Source organism: Coffea eugenioides, chromosome 6 (assembly GCF_003713205.1).
Source record: "Coffea eugenioides isolate CCC68of chromosome 6, Ceug_1.0, whole genome shotgun sequence".
NCBI classification, from domain to species: domain Eukaryota; kingdom Viridiplantae; phylum Streptophyta; class Magnoliopsida; order Gentianales; family Rubiaceae; genus Coffea; species Coffea eugenioides.
In genome coordinates, this window is record NC_040040.1 from 2861508 (window position 1) to 2879360 (window position 17853).

The following is a 17853-nucleotide window of genomic DNA, read 5'->3' on the forward strand; positions in this document are numbered from 1 at the left end:
TCTAGAAATCACTTATGTTGTTTTCACCAAAAAAAAAGGCAATTTTTTGATATTTTATCATCAGATCATTTTTTGATTAATCCTTTAATACTGGCTTATTTAAATTTGAACCAGGATCATATGCGGTCATTGGCCCAATTCTGCAAGCCTAGACGATCGGGTTGATTACGTTCTATTTTAGCTGGTAGGAGTGGACTGTTGCGTGATGATCAAGGGAGCTGGCTCGTGGGTTTTGCACTTTTACATTGGTACAGAAACCAGATTGGTAAGTAGAAGTTTGGGCTTTGTGGGCCTCGTGGGACGGTCAGCAGATGGGTTGTGAAGATTATGTCTAAAATGCAACCTGGGTACATCTTTCTTTTGGATCTTCCGAATGGAATGCGGATCATTAATTTATTCTGTAAAGGTTAGGCTTGATGCCTCCATCTGACTGGAAAAGAACCCTTCTCCGACCCCCGACCCCCCTCAAAAAATAAAAAAAAGGAAGTTTGAGTGGTTAGTGTATTAGTGCTAGACTTCTGTTAATAATTGTGTACGAACACGAAATCGAGTTTCTGAGGAGGATGAGATCCGCAATCCCGGGACCGGTTCCTGCAAAACAGCGAAGCAGAGACGGGGCTGGCCCGGTTCAACTCCGATGTCTTAGTTAGTAAAGGTGGGAGTTCGGTAATAAAGAGACGAGGGGATTAGGTTTTGTAATTAGTTATCTTAAGGAATATGCGAAATGAGGTATTTTATAGTGGGATGATTGGTAGGTTATTAGACTTCGGGTCACTTTAATGAGATGGGATGCAACTATAGGTCGACTGTAAGTTTGCGTATTTAGTTAGATATACCTACAAAAGTGTGTGGAAACTCAGAAGGTCACGTTAATCACTTCATGTCCACTACGTGCTATGCTCGTGAGGCCGTTTGAGTCGTGAGGGTGTGATCTTGTTTGATAAGTGCGTGTCCCGAGGAAGAGGTCTTGGGTGCCTCAAACTATAGATTTGAAATTTTAAAGTGATTCTGTCGATTTTTACTAGCTTTTGAGGTTAATTTTGGCTCTTGACTGACATTTTAGGTTGAACGTAACTGATCAAGTGTGCAAATGGAGCAGGGATCAAGCAATTAGCTTTGTCTCCATAGTTGCGTGCCCGTTAGTAAGTTCGCCGCCTCTTCATCAATTACAAATCTCCCTTCAGTGGTATAGTGGCAAGTGAAATGAACCTCAACGGTTTTTAGTTGCGAGATCCAAATTACCTTACGAAGTCGTGCCAAAAAATGTCAGCAAGCTAGAAAATGACGGATTAACTCTCTCATTTCTCATTGTCAATAAGGTTTTGCAGAATAAAAAATCCTACAGTATGTGCTTTACAGTATATTGAAAAAAGGAGTTTTTTTTTTTTTTCCTTTTCCGGGTGGTGGAGTTTTCCTCGTGCATCTATGTGCGGAGAGCCTAATTAACGAGTCACACTTTGGCAACCTCAGCAACAGGACCAACTGGCTCTGTGGTGTTCCTCCTCCTGGTAGCTCTAATGTAGAAGGCAACTGCGACTAAAAATGCCATGCCCAAGCCACCAAGGATTACTCCGCCACCAGCGACTGATTTGTCAAATGAGTGGTGGTGTTGCTGCGTCATACGGGTGCCCTGAAGTTGGGCAGTCGCACTTTTTTCACCCAAGGAGCTTATTGCTTCCGGCAAATGCAAGTTCTCTTTTGTCTGGGTTTGGGGCGCTTGCGATGGGCTCAATCCTGGTGCAGCAGAGGAGCTGATGGATTTGTTGCGGTGCTTTCCGAGTTTTCGAATTTGAGATGCTTCTTGTTTTCTTGCCTTGATGTATGATGGGCTAGAGGCTGGTGGCTGTGGATTGACCGAAGGTGCCGCGTAATCGGCCTCGGTTACGATCAGTAACGCATCCATCAAAACGATCAAGCAAAGAAGAAGAGATCGAGCCATTGTTGACTGCGGAGTGGTGTATATTTCTCTGGGAAGATGCTTTCTTTCGGTGCAGGCAGGCAATGCAGGTTGATTACAACGGGGCTTCGCCGCCGTATATATAGTATCGGTGCATGGGGACAGTAATTGTAGAAAATCAAATAATGCTTTTTGTAGTTTGCTGAAAAGTTCCTATCCTACGGCTCGATGATGGTTTACGTAATATCCTATTATTTGTTGCAGTATTGTCGGCAGAATGGAGGAAATCAACGAAACTACACGTGTAAGCATTATAAAATTCCACGAAGACAACTGGGAACATGATTTCTGTCATGCTTAATTCTAAAATCCTTGCAATGCGATTGTGGCGGAGGCGTGATTCCGAGAAAACTACAGCATCTTTTTAAAACCACCCCATACTATCACCCAAAAAAGGGTACAAAATATGCCGGAAGATGATGAGTTAATGCTTTTAAAAGGTACAGCCATCCCCCGCAGGCGCTAGTAGACGTTCGTTCCCCAAGAGCGAAGGCACTTTGGAAACTCGAGCCACCACCGCTGCTGATAAAGGCTGTCGAATTCTCATTGGAAAGGTTGCCCATCTCGTAATTGAGCTAGGATTTTAGTCATAAACTTTACTTGATCAGGATGACACAGCATACCGAAAGTTCTTTCCGTTGAGCAATGCATTAAACGTGTCACTAGCACTCGGTATCCACAATTGGAGTATTATTCTCTTTAGCTCTTTCAGTTTTTTATTTTCTGAACAAGAGCTCCAGCATAAAAATTTTTATACTCCAAAATGGACCTTACTTTTCGAGTAAGAGTTGTTTCCGGTAAGTAATTGATTCCTGGATATGAATTCTGATTCAATATTTTCAAACTTTTGTCCGTGTCGATATCCATAGCCATGGGCAAATTGAAGTGCAACCTGGACAGTATCTTCGTGGTTGAATTGGATCCCAGGCGGAGATACATAGCACGGGTTCGAAGTTTTAACCTCGGTTCCTGCATTGGTAAGAATCTTTTGGTCGGAGACAATGCAAGCAAAGCGCCGAAACTAAATCCAATTATTTCCGTCCGAATTCACAATTCTGATACATGCAACATATAGCATAAACACAAGAAGCACTTTAAGAAAGCAGAAGAGGGTCCTGCATGTTGTCTGTGATCGAGTGAAAAATTCCCACACCTGCAAAAGCCAAAAAGCTTTTGGCTACAGATTCGCTCAACAAACTTACTATTGGTACCAAAGCAACATCAGGACAATGGACTGGTGTGATTAAAGAATCCCATGTCCCAGAGTCAACTTCCTATGGCTTCATTGTTCCAATATCAAGCAACAAGCCGACAGCAATCTGGTATGTAAATTTCCTGCGGCTTCATTGTTCCAAATTGCAGGAGGCTATTATTTGCTTATTCAGTGGAGTACCCTGGCACGCAACCTGAAATTTCGTTCACCCACGAGAATTGGCTTTTAGATCAGAAACACCGTTAACAATTTCTCTCAGTACCACATTGCTAGATCGACATTCGACAAAGGAAGCTGCAGCTGCTGCAAATTTTATCATTTTGATACCGTCTTGAATTAACCAGGTGCCAACCTGGCTGTCGGAAACAAAAGATGATTTGTTTTACCTGGAAGCACTGGAAGCCAAGGCAAGTGACAGAAACAATTCTATTATATTAGACGAGCAATTCCTGTCATAGATTGTCTCCTGCACTGCACTGAGATAAATTCGATTTGAACAAAACTCGTGTGGTGTTTCGCTGTAGGGCAAAGTCCACTAATCAAAAAGAAAAATTCAAGTGGGACGAAATGCGCTCATCTCATCAGTGGCCTCAGATATTATAGTTGCTCCACCGTATAGCCGGACGCAGGGTCAAAAGCCTAAACTTAGAAAAGGAGAAAAGGAAAATAGAGCCTATGAAACTCATTAAGTAGAGCTAAAAAGTTGCTACATTATGTAAGATACTTCTTTGTACAAAGGAAATGTTAATAGCCCTCTGTTTGTTAATTGCATTGCTTTTGACCATTTTTTTTTTAAAAAAATTCATGTCGAAAGATAAAAATGTTCCTACATTTTATTTTATTTTCGGGTTTCACAATAAGGGTGATTGTAAATTCAACGTCAACTGAGAATATAACTATTCTTGTGTAATTCACACGATTAAAAAATCAAAATAAATGTTATTAAGAAATAAAGAATGACATTAATATTACACTTTGTACAATTGATGCCTTTTATTTTATATTATTGAAAAAGGGAAGCAACAGAACAATGACATTTGCAGGGAGACTAATACTAATGTACAAGCCTACAACACACACTGATTTTTCCAAACGGATCACCACAACCACAAGGTCCGCAAATGAAATTTAGATGTGAGACCAGTTCGACTTGACTTGGGATGAATATTTAGAAGCAGAATCAGTTATAAAAGGCTTTGCTTGGACAAAGTACTCTCTGTCAGTAATATGTTATAGTCAAGTCTACAAAAAAGAAGAATGGCCGGATTAGTCAGTCGGAAAAAAAGGATTTGCACCAGCCGGGAATCGAACCCGGGTCTGTACCGTGGCAGGGTACTATTCTACCACTAGACCACTGGTGCTGAACGCTTGTGCTTAATTTCCGAATCCATTACATTTCTAGTTAGTATAAGACAGACATTTTTACTGTTTTTACTTTTCTGCCCCCTCCGTTTTCAAGGGATACGTGGAGAGAAAGTAAAAGGACTATCTAGATGCTAAAGGGCTGCACAATATTGGATGTTTCTGTGCACATTGTTGATTGGATTATTTACTCCCGAGTGTTTGACATGGTAGTGTAGGATTTAACATTTTTTTACGCAAACAGGTTTGAACGTATGTTAGATGCAGAACAAAAATGTCAAACCTTCAAAGTGTAATGCATAAATCGTTTGGTTGAAAACAACCAGTTTTAAATAATATTTCGCTTGTATCATAAATATATTTTTTAATTCATCTTTTTATATTTTCAATTACTTTTTATTTCACATACATCATGTCACAAAAAGTACTACAGTAATTATTTCAAATAATATTCTTTCCAAACAAACATTTTTTTTTTTCACTTACTTCCCTCCATCTCTTAACTCTTACCATGACAATTATTATTTAGATATCCATTTCAAGGCCTTTTTTTTTATTTTGGGTTGTGTTTTATTGGGTGGGTGGTATGTTTGGGGGGGGGGGGGGGCGGGCGGTGCTGTGTTTAGAGGGGCTGCCATGTTAGACTAATGTCTTGACATTTTGGGGACGGAGGATCGATCTACAGTATTATAGCATACCAGTGCCGGACCACAACGGGCCATGGCCCAAATTATTTCCCCACACACCCCCCGGGCCCCCAACCAAAAAAAAAGGAAGTCTAAATGATACAACCCACAAGTTCACCCTCCGGGTCAAGAGCGTCGTCCTCATCGCAGTAGAGTAAGAGCTTTTCCATCGCATCGCCCTCTTCAGTCCTGCATTCTTATTTCTTCAGTTCAGTCTTCACCCTGTCAGCTGTCAACGGTGTAGAAATTGGGCGTTACCGTTAATCTTAGCAGGTAAGTGTAACGGTGAACAGCCTAATAGTGAAGCTAATTAATGGCAACGCTCTGCACATCTCTTTCGAACCCAGCACCACCTCCAAATTTTCATCTCTCGTCCCTCGGAACCATTTCGGGTCGGACCCATGTTCAATTTTTACCCGCCTCCACCCTCACCACCAGATTATCTTTACTCTCTCTCACAACCACACGCCATCCCTTCAGAACGACGACGATTAGGATGGGTGGTGGGCCCCGAACATACCCAGGAGGCGTTTCAAAGTGGCAGTGGAAGCGAATGCAGGCCAAGAAAGCTAAGCAGCTCCTCAAGGCCCGCTTGGCCCGCGAACGCCAAATCTATGAGATGCGAAAGCGGGCCGAACTCAAAGCCGCCGTTTCCGAGCTCGAGAGACCTTGGGAGGTTGTCGAGAAACCTCCTACTTTGTTCTCCGTCACCGCTGATGAGCAGTTGAAGGTATTGGCTGATCGTTTCCAGAAACCCGGTGGGTTCGATATGTGGTCTGATAGAGATGGCCCGGAACTGTTCAAATCCCACGACGGGCTTCCCTCATCTCGGTTTTTCCCTAAAGGGGTCGTTCATAGCGTCAAGCCTTATGGGAAAATTGAGAATTTAGATGACATGTCTGATGATGAGTTGTGGGGCGGGAATTCCGATTTTGACTTGGGTCGGGGCTCCGCGGAGGAAGGTGATCATGAAACGGCACTTCTTGAGCACGGGATTAATGGCAAACATGCTAAGAAGAGGAGAAATGGGGCGAACGGGGAAAAGAACTTAAGTACTCCAAACGAAAAGAACTTGAATAATCTGTCCAGTGAGGGCTACAGCGGGAAGAATTGGAGAAGTAAGCTAAGAAAGAATCATAATGGAAATGTCAACTTCGGTGATTCAACAAAAGTTGGACAGGTTAGGGAGGGTTCATGGACAGATCATGGAATGAGCTCCAACTGTAAAGACAGTAGGAGGAGGCCTAATGGTAGGGAGAAAGCTAAAGATTCAGAATCAGCGGTCTTTGATTTGTCTATGCAGAAAGATGGAATTTACGGGGTACAGCAAGAGAACAGACCGTGAACAGTTATGTTACCATAATTCAGTTGAAAAAGTAGTAGAGTCTGGCTGCATTTTCATGGGTGGATATTAGAGGGGATGCGTTAATGGGAGGAAATGTTCAACGAAATCATGATTCGCCTGGGGGCAATGGAAAAGAAAAGCGCTGACTTTCTGGTGCCTTTACTGCTTGTTCTTCTGATCGTTAAGTTGTTTTAAGTTGGTATGAAAGGTCAATTTGATCCCAAGGTCCGGAGATGGCCAGGTATTAGCTGTCTTTGTTCATGAAGTATATATGTGTGCCATGGTGCATCGTTTGTATATTGTGATAAATTGTATCTAATGTGGTTTATACAATGCTTACATGAATATGGTATTAGATTTAGACACTAATCGTACTGAACTATACCTAATGCACTACTTTCTTGTTTGATTAGTGTTCTTGCAAGTTGCATCTATGGGGCCATCAGTTTATATATATATATATATATATATATATATATATATAATGCATTTATGATTTATGTATTATTTTTGAGGTTGGTGGTGGCGAGGTTGGGAAGGGGGTTGGGTCTTTGAACTGCTTTCCAGCTTATGGATGTTTAGCCCTGTTCCCTTGTCAAAATCCTTCTGAAACTAAAATACTGTGCGATCACAAATTCTTTTACTTGATGGCAATATGTAATTTTCTCTTTAATTTCCAATGTTGTCCATTGTATTCTTACAATTTTAAATTGCTAATTTTCTACAAAAGCCTCAAAAAAAAAAAAAAAGATATGAATCCCAACTGATTTGATTACCAAGATATAAAGTTCATGAATTTCTAAATTTTAAAACCCTGCACATTTAGGCCCTGTTTGGTTCCAAGAAAGCAGTGAGGAAAGGAAAGCGAGGAAATGGAAAGTGATTCCTTTGAAAATCCTAATTCTTTCTCTTGTTTGGTCAATGAAGGAAAGCGGTCGGGAAATGGAAACCAATTCCAAAGAAAGTAATTCCTTTGTTTGGATTATGGATTGTTTGAAGGAAATGGAAATTAAAAAAAGAAAAAGTATTCCAAGTAAAGAATGAGCAAGATACAAAGTTCATGAATCTCTAAATTGTAAAATCCTACACAAATTTAGCGACAATGAGAATTAGTTGTGCCACACATTTTTTAGGACTTGAGAATGTGGTGGATTAGGAAAACAGCTCTTCAGGTTGAGCGCAGCAAGTATAAGGCCACGGATTTAATAAATGGAGAGCATTTTGCCTGTTATGGTGATCCACTTACACCTGGTATACTGCAGCGGCATGTGTCTTGGTGCTCTGTTGAGGGCCGCTGTATTTGCTTCTTTGCTGGGCCAATGGGTGACATATATCATATGGTTATTACTGAAACACTCAAGATCATCTCAACCTTCTAAAAGCATGTATAGTTTACGCATCCTTTCTGCTAGGGAAGTCATAATATCTCGTGATTACGTGTTTAGACATTGGTCAATTCCCCGTCTATACAATTTAAACTGGGACAATGTGCTCGCTGCATTTTCATTATGGTTGTCATGAAGCAATGATTTATAGAATCAGAAATTGTGTCCTTCTTTTTGGGTTATTGATACGCGAGTTAAACCTTTATGGCAAGTATCTTCATGCAATGAATATTTATGTGTAAATAGTTGAACAATTGTACGGATCATTCTTGCAGATGGTCAATCCAATCTTTCATTGTCAGAATCTACAATTTTGGACAACTGTAGCATAGGAATGAGTTCTCTTTGAAACAATGATGGGAGAATTTGTGCATCAGTTTTTGCTTGACTTTCTTGACTGACTTCGCTGGCCTTTGAAATGATGATAACATTAGTTTGCATTGCTGTAAAAAGTTCTAAACTTGTGTGTTAGTTATTAGGGCAAGGTCATTTGTTTCTTTTGTTTTTCTCTGTAGGCATGCTGGACCTTTGATACTAGCTAGCTTTACTTTTTTCCGTGGCCGGTGGCCGACCGAGAGATCTAACTTTTGAACGGTTTATGAAGCCTTGTCAAATTGGAAAATTTCCACCCTGTTTATGTATCTGAGACTTTGGTTGCTTTGTATTCTTGCCTGCTTCAATTCTTCGCATTTGGTGGAACTGTTTTTAGTGGAGTTTGTTCTGGTCTTTGTGCTTGGTGAAGTGTCCATTTTAGATCATATTATGAACCGACTAAAATAGTGACCAAACCATCAGGATAAATTGCTTAATGGCAGGGGATTCCTTTTTAAGTAACGTGGATGATGAAATCTGAAGTGATTAAACTGTTTGTATCCAGTACTTGTTGCGGGCGCTGCAATGGAGTGTCCGTTGTCTGTGGTGATATGAATGATTTCACATTAGCAATTTCTCTTTAATCATGGAAAGCACAGGTCAAAATGACACTAAGTCTATCTTTGCTGGTGCCATTCAACGCCCAATACATGGTGCTTTGACTAGTGCTGTGCTGTCACCACCACTGTAAACACGTAGGGTTTCAACTCCATCATGGTTGTGGATACCATTCTATGCATGGAATTCTTAATTAATGTTTATGATTTTAGACAAAGTTTGTGGTTCAAGATGACCCAAGCTACTAGAGATTCTGCGGCGTGGTTGGAGGTCTTCCGATTCAGTACTAGGTTTGTTTGGATAGAGGATTATTTATTAAAATTTATTTGCTTACATCATCATTACAATTTTAACACACCTTTTTATCTTCTCAATTACCTTTTTATCTCAGATACATCACATCACAAAAAGTGCTACAGTAAAATATCTCAAATAATTTATAATCCAAACAGATCCCTAGTGTTAGCGAGAAGATACTGCAATTTTTTGGAATTGGAGTATCTATTCATCTTTCTCTTCTTTCATTACTAATGGTGGCACCTGTTTCTCTATGATCAGCAATGACAACTTATTTGAAGCACATAAAAGGGGATGAAATAACCATATATATATATGTATATAAAACTTTAGAATTTTTGCTTAGAATTGCATATGCTTGTATGAAAAATCTATACCTTGAAGAAAAAAAGTAACGTCAGGTCCACCTTATATTCTTTTTTTTTTTCCATAGATGATAACTGTTATATAACCTAATCTATCTTACACTAAGGGGAGGGGACAGATCTAAGGAGGCCCAGGAATAATTCTGAGGGGATTGAACCACCAACGGACCAAACGAGTGCGTTACACATACGCCTGAATTTTTTAAACAAAGTCACTTTTTAATATGATAATTAGTGGGAGGGAAGGTCCAGCTTATATTCAAGTCTCGTCTTAATAAAAAGATTATAATCTGACAAATGGGTATTTTGAGGAGACGGGGCAGGGATGGTCATCAGAAGGACCGTCCCTGAACAGTGCACGGTCAGGATCTGGCTTAAAAAATTTGTACGGTCCAGATCATTTCTTGTATCTCGTTTTTAACAATGTATTTGGGGTTCACAAAAATTTATTTTAAAATTGCATGTTGTGCAAATAAAGTTACGTCGTGTGTAAATAAAATTACGTCGTGTACAAAATGTACAAAATCGCTAGGAACGGTTGCAGGTGGGTACATGTCAAAATGAATTTCAACATGTTAACATTTGGAAAAGTGAAGTTAAATTTGAAAAATTCTTTTTAAGTGTGAAAGGACAAGAGATGGATGTGCATTTACTAAGCACCTAGGAAAACCCAAGGAAAGTGGAGATCTTTATTTAGATGGATTGAGAAAGATTCATATAGGAACAGCCAATCCAATTCGTGACGTAGGGAACAGCTTTAGCTTTCTGACCCCGAAAACTTTTTATATTCCATTAGGCAGTATTCGTGTGGTGAAGAAAATAGAGTAGAATCTCAAGAACCCACCGCATCTACTGCTCCTCCACATCAAGTAGTAGTAAATAGGACACAGATCACGTAATCCGCAATAAACGCATGTGTTGTCTGTGTCTGTATCACAGAAATATGCAGGTAGAGAAATCAGAAATGGGGAATTTCGTTTACCAAATTTCTACCTTCCATCTTAAGATTGGAATACATTCTTCACAGTCGACAGTCCCATAAACAACTTTTTAAGTCCAGGCACACGGATCAAATTTTGCTAAGATTTCACGTTTCGCTTCTCTCCAGTTTCCCAGCACATGCAAAACATGCTGAATTTTTAGGATTTCGGCGGACTAGCTTCCTGGACTCGGGAATGCTCATCTGATTCACCCCGTCAAAGTTTTCATGACGGGACTAGCTCCCTAATCTCTTCGTCAAGAGTCAAAAAGAATGTACTCGATCCAGAAAGAGAAAGTTTGATTGTTTACGTTTGCCTACACATATGTTAGTATATGATTGAGTCTTTATCTCAGAAGTGATGGCAAATCAAGCAAAGATTTTCGAGATTCAGTGATTCAGTTTACCTTTGCTTGCGTGCAGTACAGTTTAGCATTTGATTCAGTGAATCTGACTTTCGAGAGCGAGAAAAACATGCATAATTATTTTGAGGTGCATTAGTGGTTATCCTTGAAGCCCTCAATAGGGAGATTTTTTTATTTTATATAATAAATTAATTTCACTGTAATCCTTGGTGGATTACAAGGTTGGTTGATGAGCAAAAAGGATCATCATTAGAAATAGCAGATTGCAAACTTTTTACTGGTAAATGCTATAACAATTCTCGCACTTCGCTTAGTTTAGGGTTGGAATTCAAATAATATAATATCATACTCTCGCAGAATATATATACATATATATATATATATATATATATATATATGTGTGTGTGTATAGACAGTGCCATCGTGATCATCTTATTCTTGGTAGCGTCAAGAATGCTCGGACCACCACTAGAGAGATATATATATATGCTCATAGCAGTTAGTGTTTGGTTGACTATAATCTCTGCAGCCGACTGCCGACCGGACATTAGCGCCCATTACAAGTGTTAAAGAATGGATTTGGAAAGCTTTGCTTAATTATTGAAGTTATCAAAAGAAGGCCTAATTACCCAAAACCCTTTGTAGTTAGGTGTTTCTTGCACCTTGCCCCCAGAATTCTTCTCGTCGACACTTTTCCCTGGAGTCAACAATCAATAATTCCACTAAAAGAGACAGAAACACAACACCGATATAGCTCAAATTCCGTGCCACGACTTGGATTAATGTTAATTAAGGCAGTGGAACATTTGAAAACGGTTTTAACACTTGGGGCACAATTACGAGTGCCAGACACTAGCAGCATAGGCTGCTGGCCTCGGGCCGTGGCCATGCATCAAAACAAACACTACTGTTAAGAAGAAGCACAACAGAACAGACGCAGAGCTCAGCAATGATAATACTGTAGCATGGCATGATATTGATGGCAAACCAAAGTATCCATCTTAGGAGGAGCTAAACCACAAAGGAAAAAGTCCATCCAAGAAGATGATACGATGACTTGATGTTGTCAAGTCTCATTGCCAACTAACCCTTGAACGATCAAAAGCTCTTGATAACACAGGACCGGGAATAGCACTTTGTCCACTGATACAATTACATCAAATATAAAATTATCAATTTTCTTTGAAAATCTTTTTAAAAAATTATTTTGGCATGTCTACTTCTAATAAGTCAATAGGTAATGACTAATGAATTATAACATCTAACTTGTCTATATGTATGCTATGGCATATTGATTCCAGATTAAATATGCCTTCCAACGTAAACAGCATAAAATATCTTGTGATATAGACCATGACGCATTAAGAGTGGAAATTGACAGACAAAATAGACGGATTATGTATACTAATTAATTTGGTAAATTATTCAAAGTATGCAAATAATACTAGCATAGGGAAGAAAATCTAGAAAATAAAAGAAGAAAGAAAAAGAAAGGTAAGCAAATCTACGAACTCGAGTGTTTAGCCGCATAGATTTCATTCTACTATCAATTTTAATGTAAATACGAGCCATGAAGTTGGACCCTAAGTCATAGGCGTAAAGTGGCGATTAGAAGATATCGGGGGCAAATCTGTGGCTAAAGCTTTACTTCAGGGGGTTTAGTGTAATTAAGCTTTGACAGCATCTTTGAAGTTTGTTTCTTGGCCCTTATGTAACTTGTGATTTTACTTCATTTCAACATAAATTTCTTTAGAAAGCCGGACAAAGAAAAACTTGTTTATGTGCTACTAAGTTATTAAATTGAATTTAACATCCGTAGACACCATATGAAGATTGAAGAACGCTTCCCGACTTGACCAACCCACGCTTCGAGGTTATATTTCAATTAATTCAGGCCTAAAATCATTCGAAAGAGTAATAAAGACAAAAGGAGTTCCGCATGCAAATGCTTGTTGCGAATATGATAAACTATATTATTTTTTTTTTCTTCTTTTGGAAATCACTCTGTCTAATACCATGTTCCATTTTGGCCCAAGAAGCTCTGAAAGTCCTTCCCTCTTTGATACGTCTTTTTCGCGGATTATTTATGTGCAATGGTGAATATATGCCTTCTACGCCTAGGAGATTGACCACGGATTGCACGTTGCACTCCTCTCAAAGTATTTTTTTTGTTTCTCCCTTATAATTTCTTGATAAATGACGGGGCATTTTTTATCTTTAGCTTTTTATAGTTGAGGTTGGACATTATTAGTGATTTTTTTTCCCTCTCATCTAACGTCAATCTTTCATGTCTCCACCACCCTTTAATGGCTTTAATTCTTTCTTCGTCTATTTTTTTTTCAGACGATAATTGTTATATAATCTAATATACCTTATACTAAGCAGAGGGAACGGACCTGAGGAAATTCAGGAATAACTTGAAGGGGATTGAACCACTATCGAACTAAAAGGATGCGCTATGCATTCATCCAAATTTTTTTAAGTAAAATCACTTACATATGACCATTAATGGGAGGGAAGGTTGTATCAAACTTTAATCCCGTCTACTCCACTTCACCCTTTCTTGTGTGGACTAAGAAAGTACTACTAGCCTTCATAGTCAACGCCTGGGGAACTGGGCAGCACTTTATATGCAATATCGTTTTTGTATTATAATAAAGACATATGAACGCAAAAAGGTTGTAAATTTTTTTGCGGAGGGTCATTTTCCAAAACTAGCGGTTGATATTGCACTTCTCATGATGCAACTATGCAAGTATACTTGGAGTCTTTGAAGTAGATGGAGCTCCAAGAGAAGTGCAACTAGCTAGACAATGATTGCTCATCGTGAATATGTTCTTCCTCCTAATGCACGCACATTGGTTCTAAGCTTCTTGTGCATTTCGGATTAGTTGCTTTGCTGTCACGGAACCAATCGACAAATATCACTACTCTTCTTGTGCCAGATTCTGTTCTTTATCATCTTTCCGAGAAGTAAATTGATTTCACTGGCTGATCAATACAATAATTTACATAAAGATGTTCTTTCATCTTGAATTACTTATGATTATCGTCAATGTCAATAGCTGAGTAAATGAGTTGGGGCAGGAAAAAAAATGTCCACTAGAAGAAAAAAAAAATAGAGGTTAAAATAAACAATGCTATTTGGAAATCCTGTTCCAGGCATCTTCATAGACTAGCTTAAAAGTTAGCAATATTCGCGCTCATATGAATACTTTGTAATGCGATATTTGATGAGCCCGATTGATTTCCAATTGAATTTGACACAACAATGGAGGTGAGAAGGAACTATATCAGTTATCACTTCCCTTGCTGCCTGGTTATCCCACAAGAACTGCTGCCTCTCACACTTACAGGTCCAAATCTTCTTCGCAAAATAAACAAGAAAGCCATCACCTAACATATCTTTAATACTATGTACTGAAGCTAAGCGGATTGGTTTGTAGTTTTTAAGCTTTACTAGGACCTAGTTGAAGTGTCCTGCATTTATTCATCTACTGTTTTAAGAGGGAGGATAGCTATCGTCGTAACGATCACTACATTTGTCTTAGCTTTGATGATGGAGTAGACTCTAATGTTCAATTGGAACATGGATGCCTTTAGGCTTTAGTGGACGGAATGATGCTTTTTTGAGCGTCACATCATTGACAAGACATCTTAATTTCTCCATACCCTTTCTCGATCTCATTTTATTTGAAAAATTTGTCCACAGCAATCAGCATTGAGCTTAAAGATTGAACTGATCCTTCCCTATATATAGAGGTACCAAGCAATCTATTGAGCACCACACTAATAAGCTGTCAGCCCTTCTCTGCTCTCAAATATCCTCTTCCAACTCTTGAGAGTCTTATCAGCCAATTTTTGTTTCGTAATGGACGCAAAAGTAGAGATGGATCCAGTAAAGAAAGGAGAACCAGTAGAAATTGACGAGGAGAAATGGGTTTATGATGCTTCCGTGGATCATAAAGGAAGAGTCCCCTGTCGCGCTACAACAGGCGTCTGGAAGGCCTCCCTCTTTATCATTGGTACGACGTTTAGCCACCTAATTACGTCCATTATTTCTGACTACCCATTCCAAACAGGTCGTTTCTGAGTTTATTTTAGTAACTAGAGATGATTGGAAAAAGATTACTTTTGCATTACAGTGTTTTCTTTGCATATCATTGATGCAAGCGTACATAGTTTCTTTGGGAAGCAGAAATATTAATTAAGAGAAGCATGCTTTGGGACTGCACAGACTCTCTATGTTTCCATCTTCTGTTCCCCTTAAAAGTCCGCCGGCAGTTCAGTGAGCTTTTTAATACCATAGAGGAAAAATTTAGTGAGCCTCTCCATCCTGAGCTCATGGCATGAAGGCTGGCAACACATGTCTGCACTTTTAATTATGATAGAATACTTAATGTCGCTGAGAAACTTGGGCTCTCATTTAGTGCTTACGAAAAAATGGGAGAGAATTTTTTTTTTTCTAAAAAATATAAGGACTGAAAACCTGATTTATAGCAGACAAGTAACTCGATTTCAATATCGTGAGCATGATACTTATATTCTCACAAGGGACTATAATCTTTTGACATGCAGCTGTTGAATTCAGCGAGAGGTTGAGCTATTTTGGAATAGCAACAAGCTTAATCATTTATCTGACTAAAGTGATCCATGAAGATCTCAAAACAGCAGCAAAGGGTGTCAATTATTGGTCTGGGGTAACCACCATGATGCCACTTCTTGGAGGATTCTTAGCTGATGCATACCTGGGCCGTTTCTCCACAGTCCTCATCTCATGCATCATCTATATCATGGTAAACTGCTAGCTTTGAAGTACAGAACAAGAACGCCTGTCTTGATGACAGGAATAACAAAGATATGAAAGGCATAAAGCAGCACTATTATTTACTCAAAAAGATAATAGAGAACTATTAGGATGCTTGTTCTAGCGTTACTGTTTGATCTTATCTCCTAGAAGCAAATTTAGTTTTTTAATTCCATTTTCTCAATGCCAGGGTCTGCTTCTCTTAACGATGTCTAGTACGATCCCTGCTTTGAAACCCTGTGACAATATTGGCATTTGCCTCGGCCCCAGGAAGGTCCATGAAGTGATATTCTTCCTTGGCATCTATTTGATCTCCATCGCAACAGGAGGACACAAGCCATCATTGGAGAGTTTTGGAGCTGACCAGTTTGATGATAATCATCCAGCTGAAAGAAGGCACAAAATGTCATTTTTCAATTGGTGGAACTTTGGTCTCTGCTGTGGACTGTTACTAGCAGTTACTCTTATCGTTTACGTGCAAGAACACGTCAGCTGGGGTATGGCAGATATCATTCTTACAGTGGTGATGGCTTCCACAATTGTGATCTTCTGTGTTGGAAAACCTTTTTATCGCTACCGGCGGCCAAGTGGAAGTCCATTTACACCAATGCTTCAAGTTATCGTTGCAGCAATTTCCAAGAGGAAACTATCATATCCTTCAAATGCTGGTGATTTATACGAGGTTTCCAAATTCGCAGAGACACAGGGAACGCTTTTATGTCACACTCAGAGGCTCAAGTAAGAACTAAACTTGGTCTTAAAATTGAGTATCTATTTTCTGTTTTTATTAATTACCACATTGCGACTCCAAAAAACATGAAATCACCATATATAAAGCTATCGTACATGCACCTTTCAGGTTTCTTGACAAAGCTGCAATTGTTGATGACAAACAAAATTGTTCAGCCAACAAAAAGCAATCTCCATGGAGACTTGCAACTGTAACTAAGGTGGAAGAACTGAAACTAGTAATCAACATGATTCCTATCTGGCTAACAACTTTGCAATTTGGTATTTGCTTGGCACAAGCCTCAACATTCTTCATCAAACAAGGGACAGCACTAAATCGCAAGATCATTGGTGGTTTTCTCATTCCACCAGCGTCAATTTATTGCATTACAGCCGTTGGAATGCTAGTTTCTGTCTCTGTTTACGACAGAATACTGATACCATTCTTAAGAAGGCTAAGAGGGAACGAAAGGGGAATCCAGATTCTGCCCAGGATCGGCATTGGGATGATTTTCTCAATATTGACAATGGTGGTTGCAGCTTTGGTAGAAAGAAAGAGACTGGGTGTTGTGGAAGAAAATCCATCTAAAGCTTCAACATCAATGAGTGTGTTCTGGCTGGTGCCGCAATTTCTAATCATTGGCATAGGAGATGGATTTACTCTCGTAGGCTTGCAAGAGTACTTCTACGACCAAGTCCCGGACTCCATGAGAAGCTTAGGAATTGCGTTTTACCTAAGTGTAATTGGAGTGGCAAACTTCCTAAGCAGTGCTTTGATAACTATGGTGGATCGCATAACTGAGAGGACTGGCAAGAGTTGGTTTGGGAAAGATATAAATAGCAGCCACTTGGACTACTTTTATTGGTTGTTGGCAGGCATGACAGCAGTAAACTTGGCTATATATGTGCTTGTTGCACGGCAATATTCTTACAAGAACGTGCAGAGGACAACGGTGGTGGTGGCGGATTGCTACGAGGGTGGAGGAGTCGAAGAAATGGCTTAATACATCCAGATGCTACTAGGTCAGTCACGACAGAGGCGAAACTAAAGTATTCCAATCTCCAGTAGTAACTTCTGATACATCTTATTACTGTATTTGTCGGCTTTCATTTTGTATATATGCTCTATCCGGTTTAAAAAATTAAGTAATTCCAATGAAAATATGGAACCATGTTCTATCGCAAGGTAACAAACAAGATAATCTAAATGACAGCACTACATCAACCGCGAACCCCCTGCAGAATGAATTCTACAAGATGAAGTTTTGTCTGTTGAATTATCAGGCGAAACCTCTCTTATCCAATCTCCCTCGCCCTTAACATAGACGCTTTTGGCTTTATTTATCTATTTTTTTTCAATCGTTTAGTGCACAGGAGTATGACACGATCATTTGTCCAGTGGACAACAAGTGTTTTGACAAACATCACATGGC

The 17853-nt window shown here is 39.4% G+C and overlaps 2 protein-coding genes and 1 non-coding gene across 4 annotated transcripts; 2 read left to right on the forward strand and 1 right to left on the reverse strand.

Moving 5' to 3' along the window:
- Positions 1-4460: 4460 nt before the first annotated feature.
- On the reverse strand, positions 4461-4531 carry TRNAG-GCC. Its single transcript has one exon. It is a non-coding gene; the product is annotated as a tRNA-Gly (tRNA).
- Positions 4532-5272: 741 nt separating this feature from the next.
- On the forward strand, positions 5273-8612 carry LOC113776348. Of its 2 annotated transcripts, none has more exons than XM_027321483.1 (2): positions 5273-6804; positions 8464-8612. In XM_027321483.1, exon 1 carries the CDS (start codon positions 5532-5534, stop codon positions 6561-6563), a length of 1032 nt encoding a protein of 343 aa, XP_027177284.1. In that variant the 5' UTR covers positions 5273-5531; the 3' UTR covers positions 6564-6804; positions 8464-8612. The 2 variants fall into 2 exon arrangements, with proteins under 2 accessions (XP_027177284.1, XP_027177285.1); XM_027321484.1 differs by lacking the exon at positions 8464-8612 and adding an exon at positions 8224-8436.
- A 6072-nt stretch (positions 8613-14684) lies between these two features.
- On the forward strand, positions 14685-17592 carry LOC113773387 (protein NRT1/ PTR FAMILY 5.6-like). The gene is made up of 4 exons (XM_027318023.1): positions 14685-14909; positions 15463-15680; positions 15882-16429; positions 16551-17592. The coding sequence occupies exons 1-4, from the start codon at positions 14756-14758 to the stop codon at positions 17422-17424; spliced, it is 1794 nt and encodes a 597-aa protein (XP_027173824.1). The 5' UTR covers positions 14685-14755; the 3' UTR covers positions 17425-17592.
- The last annotated feature ends 261 nt before the right edge of the window (positions 17593-17853 follow it).